This window comes from Podarcis bocagei (genome assembly GCF_964188305.1).
Source record: "Podarcis bocagei genome assembly, chromosome: 16".
NCBI lineage: Eukaryota > Metazoa > Chordata > Lepidosauria > Squamata > Lacertidae > Podarcis > Podarcis bocagei.
In genome coordinates this window covers 22058149-22076388 of record NC_138142.1, presented here as the reverse complement: position 1 = coordinate 22076388, position 18240 = coordinate 22058149, and the positions used below count along the sequence as shown (strand labels likewise).

At 46.5% G+C, this 18240-nt stretch overlaps 1 protein-coding gene across 2 annotated transcripts in view; it reads right to left on the bottom strand.

Annotated features, from left to right (window-relative positions):
* The window catches only part of DTX1 (deltex E3 ubiquitin ligase 1), a 56254-nt gene that overhangs the window by 5833 nt on the left and 32181 nt on the right, over positions 1–18240 (bottom strand). For both annotated transcript variants that reach the window (XM_081175278.1, XM_081175279.1), the window contains exons 4-7: positions 5143–5204; positions 3122–3283; positions 1675–1736; positions 266–424 (exon numbers count right to left, since the gene is read on the bottom strand). In XM_081175278.1, coding sequence (XP_081031404.1) covers positions 266–424; positions 1675–1736; positions 3122–3283; positions 5143–5204 — 445 coding nt within the window. The remainder of the gene's footprint in view (positions 1–265; positions 425–1674; positions 1737–3121; positions 3284–5142; positions 5205–18240) is intronic.

The window sequence follows — 18240 nt, the reverse complement described above, 5'->3', positions numbered from 1 at the left end:
GACAGGGCTTTCATGGCTTCTGATTGGCTGGAGGCGCTTCCTGCAGCCAATCGGAAGCCATGCTTTGGTTTCCGAACGTTTTGGAAGTCGAATGGGCTTCTGGAACGGTTTCCGTTCGACTTCCAAGGTATGACTGTATTATTATTTGTTGCAGAAAACAGGCCTTGAAAATTGTGTGGCTTAAAACGAGAGAAAGGTGTGTTGGGAGGGAGAAGTCCATTCCCATGCCCTTCTCCCAACCAACCATTGTCCTCTGATCTCTCACCTTATTGCCATTGTTGTACATGGCAACCAGGCAGAGGAGGTGGTAGAGGTGCCCGCATTTGCCCAGCTTTCCCACCAGCTCCGGTTTGGCCCCCTTGTGCCTGAGGATCCCCTCGTAGCCCGATGAGGACACCAGCCGCTCCATGCAGATGGTACAGTCCTGTTGGAGAGAGACAAATTGGGGACATGAGTGGCTGTGTTAGAAACTGAGATATGAAAGCTAGGAGCTAAATGGCACATTAAACCTAGGTTATGGGAGCAACAACGGAGCGTCTAGGCGCGCTTTTTTAATAACAAGAATACAACGCTGAAAATGAATGTACTGCAGCTAAAATATTATGTTCATTCTTCACATGGTCTAGTCTTTCCCTTTCCTACCCCCCTAATATTCTTAAGAGGGTCTCTTCTCCAGACTTCAGAGAGTAGCTGGAAGTGAGGAGGCAGAAAAAGGTCCTCCTTTCCTTCCACTCCTAATGAAATTCCCTGTCGCAAAATGCACCTAGAACAGTGGGAGTTTCAAACACTGGTGTGTGGTAAACACAGGGGATAAAACAGGTTCTAGGGCTGTCTTCAGTTTTGAAAGAGACCAGAAGACACCCCTCTCTTTCTGCTCCTTATTTTTGCAGGCACAGTTTCAGCATGAATACTTCCAGGAAAGGGGCATCCGACACCTCTGTTCCACAGCCAGTAATGTTTCGCTGAAATCTGCTTTCCTTGCCATTTCCTCCCATTTGTTCCAATCCTGCCGCTCTGGAGCTCGTCTGCTCCATCTTCTGCATGACAAACCCTTCAGCTCAGTGTTGTAGCATTTGGGCAAGGGGCACAGGGGCGATTGCCCCAGGTGCAAAAAACTGTGAGGGGTGCAAAATTTCAACACCCGGTGCTGCCTCAACAAGGCTGTGCTCTTCCGTCGTTGAGCTCCTTTGAAAATGACTTCTCCGTGTGAACCAGGAAGCCACCTCTCCATACAACAGAATAACTCTTCTTTTCTTACCTCTGTGGCTGTGATTTCCTGGGTGATGCATACGCCCAGGGTGTTAGGGAGTTGAATGCGTACTTCATCCATTTCCCTCTCACTCACCCATCCCTCCATGGGGCCCCGAGTGCTGGCAACCCACGCTATACCACTGCTTCAGCTATTTCAAGACAGTTTCCATGTCATCCCTTAGTCACCTCTTTTCCCAGGTCAAACACACCCAAATCTTCCAGTCATTTCTTAATATAGTTTGGCTTCCCTCTCCACTTGGATCAGGGGAAAAAATTCTTACACAGGCTTCTCTCTGGGATCTTAGCTTGCCCTTTGCTCAGGGTCTTTAGTCTTACATTTTGTATTCTTCTAAGGAATTTAGTGTGACATAACTGGATCCCCCATGAAGTAGATTAGACTGAGAGATAGCAGGGGCAGCTCACCTCATCTGGGGGGTTCTTCACCTTCTGGATGTAACGTCTCACTACATCTTCAGGGTTCTTGCCTGTACAGAATAAAAGAGCTAGATCATTCTCTATTATATAGTCTTCCTTTATTATAAGAAAAAATAGTATTACATTTCTACCCCCTTCAAAGAGCTAAAGTTGGCATGCATGGTCCCCCCTCCCCTGTTTTATCCTCACCACACCCCTGCGATGTAGGTTCACCAATGTCGGCTTGGCATTTAGCAATACGTGCGAAATTTGGTCAGCACCTTAACTATGATTTATTTCCTGCCCTAATAAACCATGACGTGAAGTCCTGGGGGGCTTACAAACCCTGGTTTGCTTTAACCATGGCTTAACAATGATAATAATGATGATGATAATAATGATGATGTTAATAATAATAATAATAATAATAATAATTTATTACTTATACCCCACCCATCTCACTGGGCCTCCTCAGCCACTCTGAGTGGCTTCCAACAGGATATTAAAAACACAATAAAACATCAAACATTTAAAAACTACCCTAAACAGGGCTGCCTTCAGATGTCTTCTAAAAGTCAGATAGTTGTTTATTTCCTTGACATCTGATGGGAAGGTGTTCCACAGGGTGGCGCCACTACTGAGAATGCCCTCTGCCTGATTCCCTATAGCTTCACTTCTCGCCAGAAGGCCCTTGGAGCTGGACCTCAGTGTCCTGGCTGAACAATGGCGGTGGAGACTCTCCTTCAGGTATACAGGGCCAAGGCCATTTAGGGCTTTAAAGGTCAGCACCAACACTTTGAATTGTGCTCGGAAACATACTGGGAGCTAATGAAGGTCTTTCAGGACTGGTGTTAGATGGTCTCAGGGGCCACTCCTGGTCACCAGTCTAGCTGCCGCATTCTGGATTAGTTGCAGTTTCTGGGTCACCTTCCAAGGTAGCCCCACGTAGAGTGCATTGCAATAGTCCAAGCGGGAGATAACTAGAGCATGCACTACTCTGCCAAGACAGTCCGCGGGCAGGTAGGGTCTCAGTCTGCGTACCAGATGGAGCTGGTATACAGCTGCCCTCTACACAGAATTGACCTGTGCCTCCATGGACAGCTGTGAGTGTAAATCCGGCACCCTTACTTAACCATGGTTTTGGTCATCTCACTCCAGGAACTCACCAGACTACAAAGTCATGAGGCAAGAGCATCTGGAAAACAAACCAAACTTGGGAGAAACAAGCCATGGTTTGTCTGGTCACCTGTGAGATGTGTGCTTCAACAAACCACGGTTTAGCATTATGTGCAAACCAGACCTTTACAATGGCAAGCATTGCCCAGACCCACAGGCTTGGGGCCTGGCCACAAATATTGGATACTGACCCTGGTCCCGGGCCTGAATTTAGGTATCTGTGGTATCAGTCAGATATGGGGCAAGGGCCTCATTGAGAGGTGCAGAGAAACTCACTCACTTTTTTTCAGGTGTTTCTTCTTGGTCTTCCGGCAGATCCCGGTGATTCCGGGCACCGGCTTCATGTCACTCTTATTGACAGGTGGTGGGTGCAGGATGGGCTTTGGCGCTCGAGTGAGGCAGACAGGCAGGCCTGCCGCACACATCAAGATGCCTGTCATCCCTGGGCCAGATAAAGACAAGGAAAGAGAGAGAGAAAGAGAGAGAAGTCTTATCATTCGCTCTTTCCAGGCACAGCCCGCAATTTAAAACTCCATTTCTGAACGCCACCCCCACCCCTCCATATTTTTTGCTCTGGAGCTTTTCCCATGAAAAAGCTGAATTGGAGCAAATGTCAATTCATGGGAAAGCCGAATTGCCATTTGCTCTGATTCAGCTGTAAAGAGCAGGTTTTCGAGGGGAAAGTTCAGGGCAAACAACAAGAACAATAGTGCTTGGACACCAAGCATAGACCTTTTCCTTTAAGTGTGGATAAGCCAAGAGATAAGGTAGATAGGTAGGTAGGTAGATGAGAGAGAGAGAGAGAGAGAGAGAGAGAGAGAGAGAGAGAGAGAGAGAGAGAGAGAGAGAGATACCGTATTGGCCCGAATATAAGCCGCAGCTTTAAAATTGGAGGGTGAAAAGGAAAAAAATACCCGAATATAAGCCGCTCCCTTCCTCGCTGCTCCTGGCTGTGAACTGGGGGGGGGGGGAGCCAAACTGCGCTGCTGGTGGCCTTTCGCCTTCCTCGCTCTCGCCCTTGCTGTCCTTGGGGGAGATGATGGGGGACTACGCATGGGGCGGGCCCCGCTTCGCCGCGCTCCTGGTGCTGTTTGCCCCATGCTCCTGGTTGCATACCGTAAGGTCACAAATATAAGCCACACTTTAACTTTTCACGGTTGGAATTTGGGGGGAAAGTGCGGCTTATATTCAGGCCAATAAAGTAGATAGTTAGACAGATAGACAGATAGATATAGATAGATAGATAGATAGATAGATAGATAGATAGATAGATAGATGATATAGAGCACACAAGGTGAAACAAGGCTGAATGGGGAAGGAACTCATGGGTGAAGCTGCGGATTTCCCAGCCTCCTGCCATCTTGTGCTCTCCAGATAGTTTGGGCTACATCTCCCCTCAACCCCAGCCAGCATAGATGCCAGCAAAGTTGATTTAAGTCCTCAGAGGCCACATTCACACCCTATAGATAAAGCACATGAAAAAGAACATGGCCTCCCCCAGAGAACCTTGGGAACAGTAGTTCAGTTAAGGGTGCTGAAAGTTGTTAGGAGACTTCCTCTTCCCCTCAAAGCTGTTTGCGCAAGAAGTGAAACCATAAAATCATAAATAAAAACGGTAAAAGACCACCATTTAAAACAGTGGTTCTCAAACGTTTTCAGACCACCGGCCCCAGTGCCCCTACCCTAGAAAAAGCATTCTTCAGGATAGCGGTTTACATGACTCGTTAAGGAAAATAACAACACAATAAAATTAGAGATGGGAAGACCTTGAATAAACCCGGGGAAATGGGGGGGGCAGGGTTTTTTCTGTGTTTTTTCCCCCAAAGCCTTTTTTTCTGGAAAAATGGGGGGGGGAGTGTATGGAATATTCTTTTTTTTTTCAAATTTTCTGGGAAAAAACAGCTTTGGAGAAAAATGGGGGGAAACGGGGGGGGAAATCTGGTTTTTTCCAGGCCTTCCCATTTCTAAATAAAATTCAGAACAGTAACAATGAATGCCACATTCATTCAAATTCCAATGAAAATATTTAGTGGAATTAATTCAACAAAATTGAGGAACTTGATCCAGGGATACCAGCGTTTCAAGGTCAGATAGTCGTTGACGCCTCCAGCACACACACCCTGCCACCCCCTAAGCCTCTTAGCACCTCCCAGGTGATCCCACTGTCCCCCCAGGAGGGTGTGGTACCATCCACTTTGGGAGCCACTGATTTAAAACCTTCAAAAGATTAAAACCAACGATAAACTGAAAACATTCATCAACACTCCACATATCAAGGTAGGCTGAGCTTGCTCCTCTTACCTGCCAGGGCAGGGTGGACTGGGCCAGTGCCATTCAGGTTCTTGACTGGAAGGGCAGGAACCCTGCAGAGAGAAACAAAGGAGAATGGATGGGCATGATCAGACTGTTGACATTTCCATTCCACAAGGGCAGACCTGTGGAATTGTTGTGTGTCACATGCCTGTTTACATTCCAGCACAGTTTGCTGGGAACTTCCGTTGTGTATAGCTTTTGCTTTTGGTTGTTCTCTCTGAGACGGCATGAGAGAGAGAGACGACATGTTTCTTTGTTCTGATTTATGATTAATAAATCTGTAGTTGTACAAGCCTTCCACAAGCCTCACACCTATTCTGTGTGCGCAGTTCGATCTGCTGATAGCGTGCCCTGGCTGAGTAAGCCCGGGTTGCTGATTTACATCAGAGCAGAAGCAATGGTCTTTGTAGCGGGATGGCTGGAAGGAGACGGCCCAGCCGGGGCTAGCCAGCTGGCCTCCCGGCCCTCTACATGCCGACACATACTTCTCATAAACAGCAACTGCGGGAAAATAAGTATCTACAGTGGTAAAGGTAAAGGTAAAGGTACCCCTGCCCGTTACGGGCCAGTCTTGACAGACTCTGGGGTTTGTGCGCCCATCTCACTCTATAGGCCGTGGGCCAGCGCTGTCCGGAGACACTTCCGGGTCACGTGGCCAGCGTGACAAAGCTGCATCTGGCGAGCCAGCGCAGCACACGGAACGCCGTTTACCTTCCCGCTGGTAAGCGGTACCTATTTATCTACTTGCACCCAGGGGTGCTTTCGAACTGCTAGGTTGGCAGGCGCTGGGACCGAGCAGCGGGAGCGCACCCCGCCGCGGGGATTCGAACCGCCGACCTTTCGATCGGCAAGCCCTAGGCGCTGAGGCTTTTACCCACAGCGCCACCCGCGTCCCATCATCTACAGTGGTACCTCGGGTTAAATACTTAATTTGTTCCGGAGGTCCGTTCTTAACCTGAAACTGTTCTTAATCTGAAGCACCACTTTAGCTAATGGGGCCTCCAGCTGCCGCCACGCCGCAGGAACACGATTTCTGTTTTCATCCTGAACCAAAGTTCTTAACCCAAGGTACTATTTCTGGGTTAGCGGAGTCTGTAACCTGAAGTGTATGTAACCTGAAGCATATGTAACCCGAGGTACTGTACTTAACATCTACTTACTTTCCTGCACTGCAGGAGATTGGACTAGTTGACATTTCAGGTCATTTCCAACTTTTCAGTTCTATGATTCTATATTTATTTATTTATTTATGTATTTATTTATTTACAACGCACATTTGAATTCAAACAATAATCATAATCATAAACATAAACATATAGGATCCCCTGAATCCTTAGAGTTCCCTCCATCCTTCCATGGTTTCCATTATCAAACTTTTTCTACTGCATCATATAACTTCTCCATTTTTCTTTAAAATCCATTTTTACTTTACTTTTTATACATTGCAAGTGTTGCTATCATCCTGCCAAAGTTTTTAGTTGTTTACAGTGTTCTCTTAAACAACTTATAAATCCCCCCCCCCAATTCCTTATTAAAGTTTCTATCTTCTTGGTTTCCTGATTTTCCCGGTCATCTTCTCCATTTCGGTTCAGTTCTATGATTCTGAGTTTGTATCATTATCAGGGATGCAGTTCCATTAAGAAACACAGGGCTGCAATCCTATGGGCACCTATTAATATTATGGTTGTTGTTCATTTATTTCTATCCCATATGTTTTCCCTGACAGGTACTCGAGACAGATAAAATAGGAACAGCTATAAACATAGGAGGAGATAAAGCATAAAAATAATAATAATAAACATTAATAGAATTACAACTCTCCTTTTCTTCCTCAGATCTATTAAAATATACAAATCATTACAATAAAAACAGCACAGCACCCGCCCTTTCATTAAAAACAGCTCATTCACAAAAGCATGTAGGAATAAGAAGGTCTCCACTTTTTCTGAAGATTTCAGGTTCGTATGAAGGAATATGGTCTTTCAGATAGCTTGTAGTGCTTTATGTTGCAGTGTGCCACACTGAACTCTATTACAGTGGTACCTCGGGTTACATACGCTTCAGGTTACATTCGCTTCAGGTTACAGACTCCGCTAACCCAGAAATAGCACCTCGGGTTAAGAACTTTGCTTCAGGATGAGAACAGAAATCGTGCAGCAGCGGCACGGCGGCAGTGGAAAGCCCCATTAGCTAAAGTGGTGCTTCAGGTTAAGAACAGTTTCAGGTTAAGAATGGACCTCCAGAATGAATTAAGTACTTAACCCGAGGTACCACTGTATTAGTGTTGTTGTTATTGCTATTTGTCAGGGAACTGCCATCGGAACAGGGAAGGGAGGTAGAGGGGCCGTTGGGATATAGGGATCCTCTGAAAGTCTTGCAAAGCAGTTCCTCTTCCTGTGGTGGGGAAAGCCACGCCTCCAGTGGGGAAGAGGGAAAGGGATATGGGGGTGCTGCTGTGAGCCCCAGCACCACTCCTGGTCAAGCCTGCCAGGAGGGAAACACGCCTCTTCCATTGCCCACCTTGCGCAGAGGGGTAAAGCACAAAGAAGGAAGAAAAAGGCTGGGGGTGATGCAGTGGCGTAGCGTGGGTTGTCAGCACCCGGGGCAAGGCAAGTAATTTGTGCCCCCTAACCCGTGGATTTGCACCCCCTAACCCGTGGATTTGCACCCCCTAACCCGTGGATTTGCGCCCCCTAACCCTAACCCCCAGATGTTGCGCCCGGTGCGGCCGGCCCCCCCTGCACCCCCCACGCTACGCCACTGGGGTGACGAAGTTCTTATGTTGGGGACAAAACTGGAAAAAGCCACTCCCGGATTCTGTTAGCGATTGAGGCAGACATGAACTTTGGAGTTCTGCACTGTAAATAGTTTTTGTACCAAATAAAACCTGTAAAAGACAGGTCGGAGTCCTGCCTGGTTACTCGCGAGCAACCACCCCTGCCATCTGACACTATTCTTATTATTTCTATCATGCCCTCCCTCCCCAAAGGAGTCTAGGTTTGCAAACAGATCAACAATAAAATAAAAAGCATTCTTAAAAGAATTCAAAACATTTAAAAAACAATTAAAAGCATTCTAAAATGAAAGAAAGCTAATTGGCAGCATGGGTTTTAGCCAATTAAGCAATCAATTAAAAATGCATATATTTGCAAATGAATAAAACAAAAATTCTGAAGGGGGAGGCATACTTTTCTTGCTTTCATTTATTTAAACACATTTCCAAACCACTTGAAATTTTCACAAATATCTGCTTGAAATTTTCACAAATATCTGTTTGAAAATTGCACAAATATCCACTTGAAATTTTCAAAAACATCCACTTGAAATTTTCAAAAACATCCACTTGGAATGTTCAAAAAATCAACATAAAATAGCAACATAAAAGTAATAAATAATATCATTCAAACAAACTAATTAATAAAAACTAAGATAAGGCAGTAAAACACTAGTGCAAAAGAATGGAAAATAAACAATAATAGGGTCCAATCTTATGGGCCAAGGGGGAAAATATGTCTTTCTTTTTTTAACAAGAGATCTCAATCAACTGATGGTTTGAACTTGAAGTATAGATGATACTGTCTTGAGCCCTGAATGGAGTAAAAAAGAAGAAGTTTGGGAACCATTTGTTTCCACACTGACAGGCAGAAGCGTCCCAGGATTTCAGGCAGGAAACTCTCCCGGCCCTACCTAGAGAAGACATTGGGGATTGAACCTGGAACCTTCTGCACACAAAAGCACATGCTCTCCGCCTGTGAGCTACAACCCTTCCTGGTGACATTTCATTACAGGACTCATTTCTGATCACCGACAGTATTTCCTGTGCAGACAACTACATTGTGCGGTCCAAGGATTGAAGAAATCAAAGCGCTCCATATAACAGTTCATCAGTAACACATAGAGACTTACCTTATCAGAGGATTGTATTATTAAAGGTGGGTGGCAGATGAGTCATAGGGGGCGTAGGGTTACCTATGGGCACTCGGTGAGCGCAGGGCTCAGCTGATATTTCAATATTTTTTGGGGGGGTAACTCCTCAGGGGACCAATTTTAGTGCTCTACAATTACCGCATGAAGGGATGCCCCTGCTGTGATAAACTTGCGAGGGAAGTGGGAGGAGGCAAATAAACATTTGGATGAAGACCGTTCAGTGACAGACCTTGTCAACATGACAGAAGGCCGCCTTAATTAGAGGTTTCTCTAGCGCAGCATTGTCTACAGTGCCAGGGGCCGGTCCACTGTCCCTCAGACCTTGTGGGGGGCCAGACTATATGGGGGGGGTGAATGAATTCCTATGCCCCACAAATAACCCAGAGATGCATTTTCAACAAAAGGGCACATTATGTAAAAACACACTGATTCCCAGATCATCCATGGACCGGATTTAGAAGGCGATTGGGCAGAACCCGGACCCTGGGCCTTAGTTTGCCTATCCATGGTCTACAATGACTGATGGCATCCCTCTAGCATTTCAGGCAGGAATTCCTCCCAGTCCTACCTAGAGATGCCGGGGATTGAATTTGGCGTCTCCTGCCTGCAAATCGGAGGCTTTGCTACTGAGCTACAACACTTCCCCTAAACAAACATTAGGATTCTAGTCCTTATGCTTCTTCTTCTTTGAAAAAAGACTTAATTAAAGAGGGACATAGGAGGAGACCATTGGCTCAATTGGCCCAGTCCTGTTCACACGGACTGCAGTTTCAGACAGATGCCTCTTCCAGCTTCTACCTGCCTTCCACCTGTCTTCTGAAGCTACTGAGAACACGGAATGAATGGCAGCGCCTCACCAGGATTTCAGGCAAGGAGCCACTCCCATACCTGGAGATGCCATTGGAGACTGAACCCAGAACCTGTGCAAAGCAGATGCTCTACCACTGTTCTGGGGCCCTTCGCCTATCACAGGCGGAGCCTATTGCACAGAGTCAGACCATTGGTCCATGCTGTTCTGACTATCTTTGGTTGCTTGCTTAAATCTATTTGCTCGCTAGTTGTCTTGGCTATAACCAGCATTTGGCTGGCCAACAAGATTTCAATCCTGATTTCGATCTAGCTCAGTATTGCTCAACACTGACTTCCAGAGGCTCCCCAGGAATTCAGACAGGGGTCTTTTCCCAGCAGTAGGGATGCGGGTGTCGCTGTGGTCTAAACCACTGAGCCTCTTGGGCTTGCCGATCAGAAGGTCGGCAGTTCGAATCCCCGCAACGGGTTGAGCTCCTGTTGCTCTGTCCCAGCTGCCAACCTAGCAGTTCGAAAGCACGCCAGTGCAAGTAGATAAATAGGTACCACTGCGGTGGGAAGGTAAACAGTGTTTCCTTGCGCTCTGGTTTCCGTCACAGTGTTCCATTGCGCCAGAAGCAGTTTAGTCATGCTGGCCACATGACCCGGAAAGCTGTCTGTGAGCAAACGCCGGCTCCCTCGGCCTGAAAGCGAGATGAGTGCCGCAACCCCACAGTCGCCTTTGACTGGACTTAACCGTCCAGGGGTACCTTTCTTCTTCTTTTTTAACCTTTTCCAAGCCCTATCTGAGGATTTTATTTATCTCACAAATTTGTAAACCGCTTCACAGTGGCCATTGAAGTGACGCACAAAAATAAAACACACAAAACACACAAAGAGAAAGGAAACAAATTCTAAAAACAACTAAAACCTTTCCTACAAGCACAAATAGAACCATTCCTAGGGGTTGTCTCACTTCAGGGAAAGCCTTCTTAAACAAAAAGCATCTTCTGTAGGCACCTAAATATCATTATTGTATACTGGATTTCTGTCTAATTTTACCCAGTAACTGATTCTAGAGGGCAGGAGCTGTAACCCCAAAAACCTGGTTTTTAGTATAGACTATGTGCATGTCTGGGGCATGCTGGACTCTCAGCAGTGCCCAGGTAAGGAGAGTCATTACCGAGGAGGGATGTGTGGGGGAAAGTTATCCAGAGATTGAACCTGGGACTTCCTGCATGCAAAGAAGATGTTCTGCCACTCCTCACAAAAGCAGCAATTGGCCATGGCGGGATTTGAACCCACATCTACACGATGCATCCAAACTCACCTGATTGCTAGCTTGGTCTTCATGGCTCCTTCCTACGGCTGTCTCCCCACCCCTTTGAGAAAGAAAACAGGCTGGGCGGCCCCTCTAGGTTGGGATTAGGAGACCAGCAGGTCAGTCGGTTTAAGAAAGGAGCATAATCTCCTTCTGAAAGTGACAGAACAGCGCAGCTCCTCTGTCAGTGGCTTCAAGGCTTTGTAACACATCAGTGGGTGGATGAAAGGGGGGGAGGTCAACCGCTGATAATGGATGGAGATTACGAGGATGGGGTGGTTTTTCACAGGTGGGTGGAGCTAGGAGAGCAGACGGCAAAAAAGGTGGAGCCTTTTCTGGCTATAGGCAACAATTCTGCCACATGCCAGTCCCGCTGATCTGAATGGGGTGGCAGTGGTTTAGGCACTTGCATAAGTCTCACCTGCTCCAAAATAAATTGGCCTTGGAAGTGCTTAACTGGGAAAGGATCGTGCCCTACATATCTGCTTTAAAAGTTGCAGTCTGTTTTACCACACATATACAAATCTGAGAAAAATACAGGCTGATAGAGAGAGAGAGAGAGAGAGAGAGAGAGAGAGAGAGAGAGAGAGATTAGATAGATAGATGATAGATAGATAGATAGATAGATAGATAGATAGATAGATAGATAGATGATAGATAGATAGATAGATGATAGATAGATAGATAGATAGATGATAGAGATAGATGATGATGATAGATAGATCCGCATTGCTAATGACTATTAGTATTTAGAAACCAGACTACTGGCTCAGTGGCTGAGGGGCTCAAGGAACGTTCATAAACATTCCAACTTCTCAGAAGAAATTTGCAGCCACGAGTCCTACGTGACTTTCCACTTCTTGCTACGTATCTCGCTTGTGTCAGCTGCACAGACTTAGATGAAACGTAGTACCGTGATGTGTGCCAGCTTATAGCCCAGTCCCAGAATGTTGCCTTGTCTGGGGTAATCCTATAAGGAGAGCTATTTATGTCACCTGCCTGTAGTCTTCAAGGCTCACATCGGAATATACCACCAGCAGAGTGCTCTACTGGAGCACAGGCTCCTTCAACACCTGTGGATGCACTTGGTTTTCTGGGGCATGTCTCTAAAGCCCTTCACGGCCTAGGACCCTCGTACCTACGGGACCGCCTCGCCTGGTATGCCCCACGGAGAGCCTCAAGGTCCATAAATAACAACACCCTAGTGGTCCCAGGCCCTAAGGAAGTTAGATTGGCTTCAACCAGAGCCAGGGCCTTTTCAGCACTGGCCCCAACTTGGTGGAACGCTCTGTCTCATGAGACCAGGGCCCTGCAGGATCTGATCTCTTTCCGCAGGGCCTGTAAGACAGAGTTGTTCCGCCTGGCCTTTGGATTGGAGCCAATTTGATTCCCTCCGCCCCCTTTTTCTTTTTTCTTTTCCTTCTCCTGCAATGAGGCTCCATTTTAATATTTTAATGTTCCATTATTTTAATGTTGTATTTTATTTTTGTTTTTAAGTTGTAATCACTCATCTTGTTTATTATTGCTTGTAAGCCGCTCTGAGCCCGGCCTTGGCTGGGGAGGGCGGGGTATAAATAAAAAATTATTATTATTATTATTAATAAATCACTAGTTCCATTTTGCCTCAGGCAGGGGTTATCTGCATGCAATAGGCCGGCCTTCTCTGACTGCCAGCCACTCTCCAGCTACTGTACTCTTAAGACCTGGTCTCTAATGCTTTAGCTGGAGCTGTCAGGGATTGAACCTGAGGCCTTCTGCGTGCAAAGCAGCCATCCAGCCAACAGCCCCTCCCACTAGGGCAGGGGTGGGGTGCCTTCTGAGGCCCACATGCCAGTGGTGGGCAGGGCCAGGGCTAAAAGAGATGCAACTTTTGCCTTTGTGCAATAGGCTAGTTTCTACACAGGCTCAACCCCCCAGCTCTGCATCCTTCATCCAGAGATGCAGGAGGCATTGTTAAGAGTTTGTGGACTCCTTCTGCAGCTCTAGGCAAAAACACTCAGAGTGCAAAGCAGGGACAGTGAGAGGTGTGGCCTGGGAAGAGGAGGCGTGGCCAGGGAGAATTACAAGGGCCAAACAGAGAGGCCTGGAGGGCCAGACTTTCTGGTCAAAGCCACGTGGGTACTTAGCAACTTGTCTTGTGCTCCAGGGTACCATTTAAGAAGGGTGGCCCTTCCCTTCGTTCAGAATCTGAGATACAGTGGTACCTCGGGTTAAGTACTTAATTCGTTCCAGAGGTCAGTTCTTAACCTGAAACTGTTCTTAACCTGAAGCACCACTTTAGCTTATGGGGCCTCCTGCTACTGCCGTGCCGCCGGAGCACGATTTCTGTTCTTATCCTGAAGCAAAGTTCTTAACCTGAAGCACTATTTCTGGGTTAGCGGAGTCTGTAACCTGAAGCGTATGTAACCTGAAGCGTATGTAACCCGAGGTACCACTGTACTCTGCATACAGAGCATGCGCACAGCTGCTGAGCTACGGCCCCTCCCTGAACTCACAAGCGAAAGCGCTCGGAAACCAAAGCCGAGCACATGCTGCACTTCCAATGCCCTGGAGCCGACGTTCCATTTTGAAGCGTTGTTGACAAATGCGTTGACATGTTTATAATAACAGGACAATTATGGGCTGTTTCTGTTTCCCCACTCCCTGCTGTATCTCTAGTATAGCATTTCTGTGCCTTGGAGTTAGACACTCCGCTCTTCTGCTCCCAAATCAGCAGGATAGACACTCATGCAGAGTAAACAAAGTCAGGGCATAACAGAGAAAGAGGAAATGATGTGTACTCCTCTCTCTCTCTTTCTCTCTAGGTGGGGAAATGCAGTGACCCCGGCAGCCATCATGCTCAATGGTCAAGGATGTTGGGAACTGGCTGGAGTCCCACAGCATCTGAAGGGCAGCCCTGATCTTTGCAATCGCAGAAGGAGCCTCCCCTCCCCCATGAGGTTGTGTGGTCACCTCACAGAATTACAATTCCCAGAGTTCTCTGGGAAGAGGGACTGGCTGTTAAACCACTCTGAAAATAGTAGCTTCTCTGGGAGAGAAATACAGTGGTACCTCGGGTTACATACGCTTCAGGTTACATACGCTTCAGGTTACAGACTCCACTAACCCAAAAATAGTGCTTCAGGTTCAGAACTTTGTTTCAGGATGAGAACAGAAATCGTGCTCCGGCGGCACAGCAGCAGCAGGAGGCCCCGTTAGCTAAAGTGGTGCTTCAGGTTAAGAACAGTTTCAGGTTAAGAACGGACCCCCAGACCGAATTAAGTACTTAACCTGAGGTACCACTGTAGTGATCTGCTAACAGCACCTGTAGCAAACTACAGCTCCCAGAATTCTTTGGGGGGGGGAAGCCACAACTATTTAAAGTGGCATTGTAGTGTTTTAAATGAATGGTGGGAGTGTCTCAAATCCCTTAGTGGCACCACTGAATCTGACACCAGCAACCAACCTTGATTCTGCTATCACTAAGATGGACAAGCAGCGGAAATTCAAACCACACCTCTTGCAGATTTGGCAGCCGTTTACTGGCACTGATTTGCCTATGAAGCACCCTGCTAAAGAACAGAATGTTTTAAGAGCAGGTGCAGAGTCCATTTTGCAGCTGCTCCTGAGAAAGTTCAGCCACACATCTGGGATGAGGGTGCAGTCAGTGGGTGGAGGGACAAGCTTGAACCCTTGACATAGCTCTTCTTTCCCTTTTTTAAAAAGTAAATCTTTATTGGTTTAAAATACAAATGTACAACGAAGGTAAGCATAGAAAAATTAGATACAAAAAAGAAAACATCAAGACATAAAAGTAAGAAAAAAATTAAAAAGACAAAAAAGAAAAGAAGAAGAAGAAAAAGAAAAAGAACCAAAAATTTATACAAAATCATGTGTATCAAATAAAAGTTTCTGCATAAAACTTCCAATTGTTTTCATTATACTGTTTCTGTTGTCATGGTTTTATCGCACAGCTTTACTTTATACCCTTTTTCATACATTTCACTAGAGTATTTGTTTCATTTATTTTTGTTTACAAGTATCATTCAAGTTCTGCTAAGATGGTATCATTTTTACAATATAGTCTTATATATTCCTTAAATATTTTCCATTCTCCATATGTTTTCTGATTTTTGACGAATCTCTTCAGATTAATCCAGCGTTAAGCTCAGCATTAAGCAGAAGGTCTTGGGTTCAACCCCTGGCCATCTGCAGCTTGGGAATGTCCCCTGCAGGAAACCCGCTCCAGTCAGTTAAGACAAGATGGACCAATGGTCTGACTCAGTTTAAGGCAGCTTCCTTATGTTCCCCAACCCAAACATTCTCTTTTCGCCAAAAGGAACCAGAGGTCCCTGGCCCTAACGTCTGACAGCCTGGGGGTTAGCCCATATAAAGTTTAACCTGCCTGGCCCCTCACTAGAACAACCATTTACAGGACTACCCTACCTGTCTGTGGGCATCTCAAACTCCGCAGGTGAGGAGGCTCTCTTCCCTGATGTGCGAGAAACTACTGTACCCCAGCAGTAAAAGCAAAAAAATAATAACAAAATAAAATGCAAACTCACGAGGAGGAAGGAAGCTCATGCAAACTGCAGCCGCAGCTCAGCACACAGATGGTTTTGTTGGCTGTTCCTGGTGTGATTGAGATCCGCTGCAAAGGTGTTTGTAGCCCACATGCCCATTTTAATTCTGCTACTGACTCGTGGGCCAGCAGGGGGCCGCGATATGCAGCCCTTTGATGCCCCCTCCCAGAAAAGCTTAAACTGGGAGGGCTGGTAAGAAATGTGGCCTGGGAAGGCGGTGTGTGGCCAGCAGTGGCGTAGCGTGGGTTGTCAGCACCCGGGGCAAGGCAAGTAATTTGCGCCCCCTAACCCGTGGATTTGCGCCCCCTAACCCGTGGACTTGCACCCCCTAACCCTAACCCCCAGATGTTGTGCCCGGTGCGGCCGGCCCCCCCCTGCACCCCCCATGCTACGCCGCTGGTGGCCAGGGAGGTGGCACAGCCATGTGGGGAGTGTCCAGAGGACCAGCTAAAAATGTCTGATGTTCTCTAGCCAAGGACTAAATAAGTCTTTCAAAGCAGGTTTACCCCAAATTTCTGGGTCCATTGACCCTTCAATGAGTTTGTCAAGCTGTCACCAGCCCAGATTCTTAGGAATGTAAGTGGAATAAGACATATAAATGCATAATCAGGTTTATTTGTCATTGATCAACATGACTAAGAATCATAAAATGTCAAAAAAGTCATTGGCAAAGGAAATACGCTCTGTACATGCCCATGGCTTTGATTTCATAAGTTCATTGTTCCTAATTATTTTTTTTCACACTATGCCTCTTCAAGCCCAGACCCCTATCGACCCTGAGGTTTTTATTAACCCCTGGCAGAATCACATCAAATCAGTATCAACCGTGATAGGATACCCTATTTTAGAGCATTTTGAGGTGAAAGAAATGGACTCATTTCCCTGGAGACTTCAAATGGTGAGATTAACCAGCCTTAGAGTGCAGCGTTGACATAATTTTTTTTTAAAAAAAATTCAAGTTTTTTAAAAAAAGAAATGGCAGGAAAACAGCCATTCTTAACACACAGGTAACCGCCATGAAGGGTCAATGAGCTCAGGTATATTTTGTCCCCAAGATATCTGTACCCAAATACCAAGTGTTACATGAGAATTCAGGGTTCAGACCGAGGCCACATTCACACCATACCTTTTAAACACTAGGATGCTGCCATAAAGCACCACTTTAAACAGTCACGGTTTCCCTCGCAGAATTCTGGGAGCTGTAGTTTGCTAAGGGTGCTGAGAATTTTTAGGAGACACCTCCATTCCCCTCCCAGAGCTACGATTCCCAGAGTTCCTTGGAAAGAGGGACTGATTCTTAAACCGTTCTGGGAATTGTAGCTCCGTGAGGGAAATAGGGGGAGGTCTCCCCACAACTCTCCGCACCCTTAGCGAAGCATGACTCCCAGACTCCTTTGGCGGAAGCCGTGACTGTTTAAAGCGATGCTTCCAGTGCAGGGTGCGAATGTGGCCTCTCTTGAGTCTTCCTAGGCAGAAAGAGAAGCGAAGAATAAAGGCCAGAGACACCAAATGTGAGAAAGGAGGGAGGAGGGAGCAGCAGAGAGGAAAGAGCCTGCCCCCCCCTTTCCCAGCGCTACCCCAGAGGCTCCAATTATTCTCAGAGAATCTGCAGCGCTGCGACCTGGTTGCCGTGGCAACACAAGGCCGCTCTCCTCTGGCCAAAGCTGACATATTGCTCCTGGGTGCGCCTGCCGCTCAGGCAAGGTGTCTGGGCAACCGTGGGCGACGTCAGCTTCCGCCACCCTGAGCACCAGAGCAGGGGAGGCAGAGAGCACCCAACTCCACCACGCAGGAATCATGTGTGGCGGTCTCCTTCGCAACTTGGGTGGGCTGCTATTCAGAGGCCTCTTCTTCCCTGTTTTGTTGTTTATGTCAACACTGGCCGGCTGGACAAAGATGGGGAGGAGAGCAGAGGGTGATTGTGTGGGGCTCTGAAAGACAGACAGGCAGGCTGACTCTTTTACCTGAAAACCCCAGTGCTAGTCCTACTCAGAGTAAACCCACCGAAATGAATGGACCAAAGTTAGACATGCCTGCTAATTCCAGTGGGTCCTGAGTAGGGATAGCGTTGGATAAAAATGGCAATCCAAAATGCTCTCTCTGTGTTGGGGTGTGTGTGTGTGTGCAAATGCACACACACGCACACACACACACACACACACACATTCTGTCAGTGCTTTTTTCTTGAAAAATGTTTAGGGGTACTCTCATTTTGACTCAAGAAAATCACCATTTTATAGTTCAAATTGGGGGAAATAAATACAACAACTGGCCCAAAGGTCACCCAGTGAGCTAGATGTTTATAAATGAGTTGCAAGTCACTATGAGACCTTTGGGTAACAAGATAATAATAATAATAATAATAATAATAATAATAATAATAATAATAATAATAATAATAATAATAATAATAATGCCATCATCAGCATCAACAACAACGATGATGACTGGATGGTGATGATTTTTGGTGACAGTGCAAGACAGTCAGGT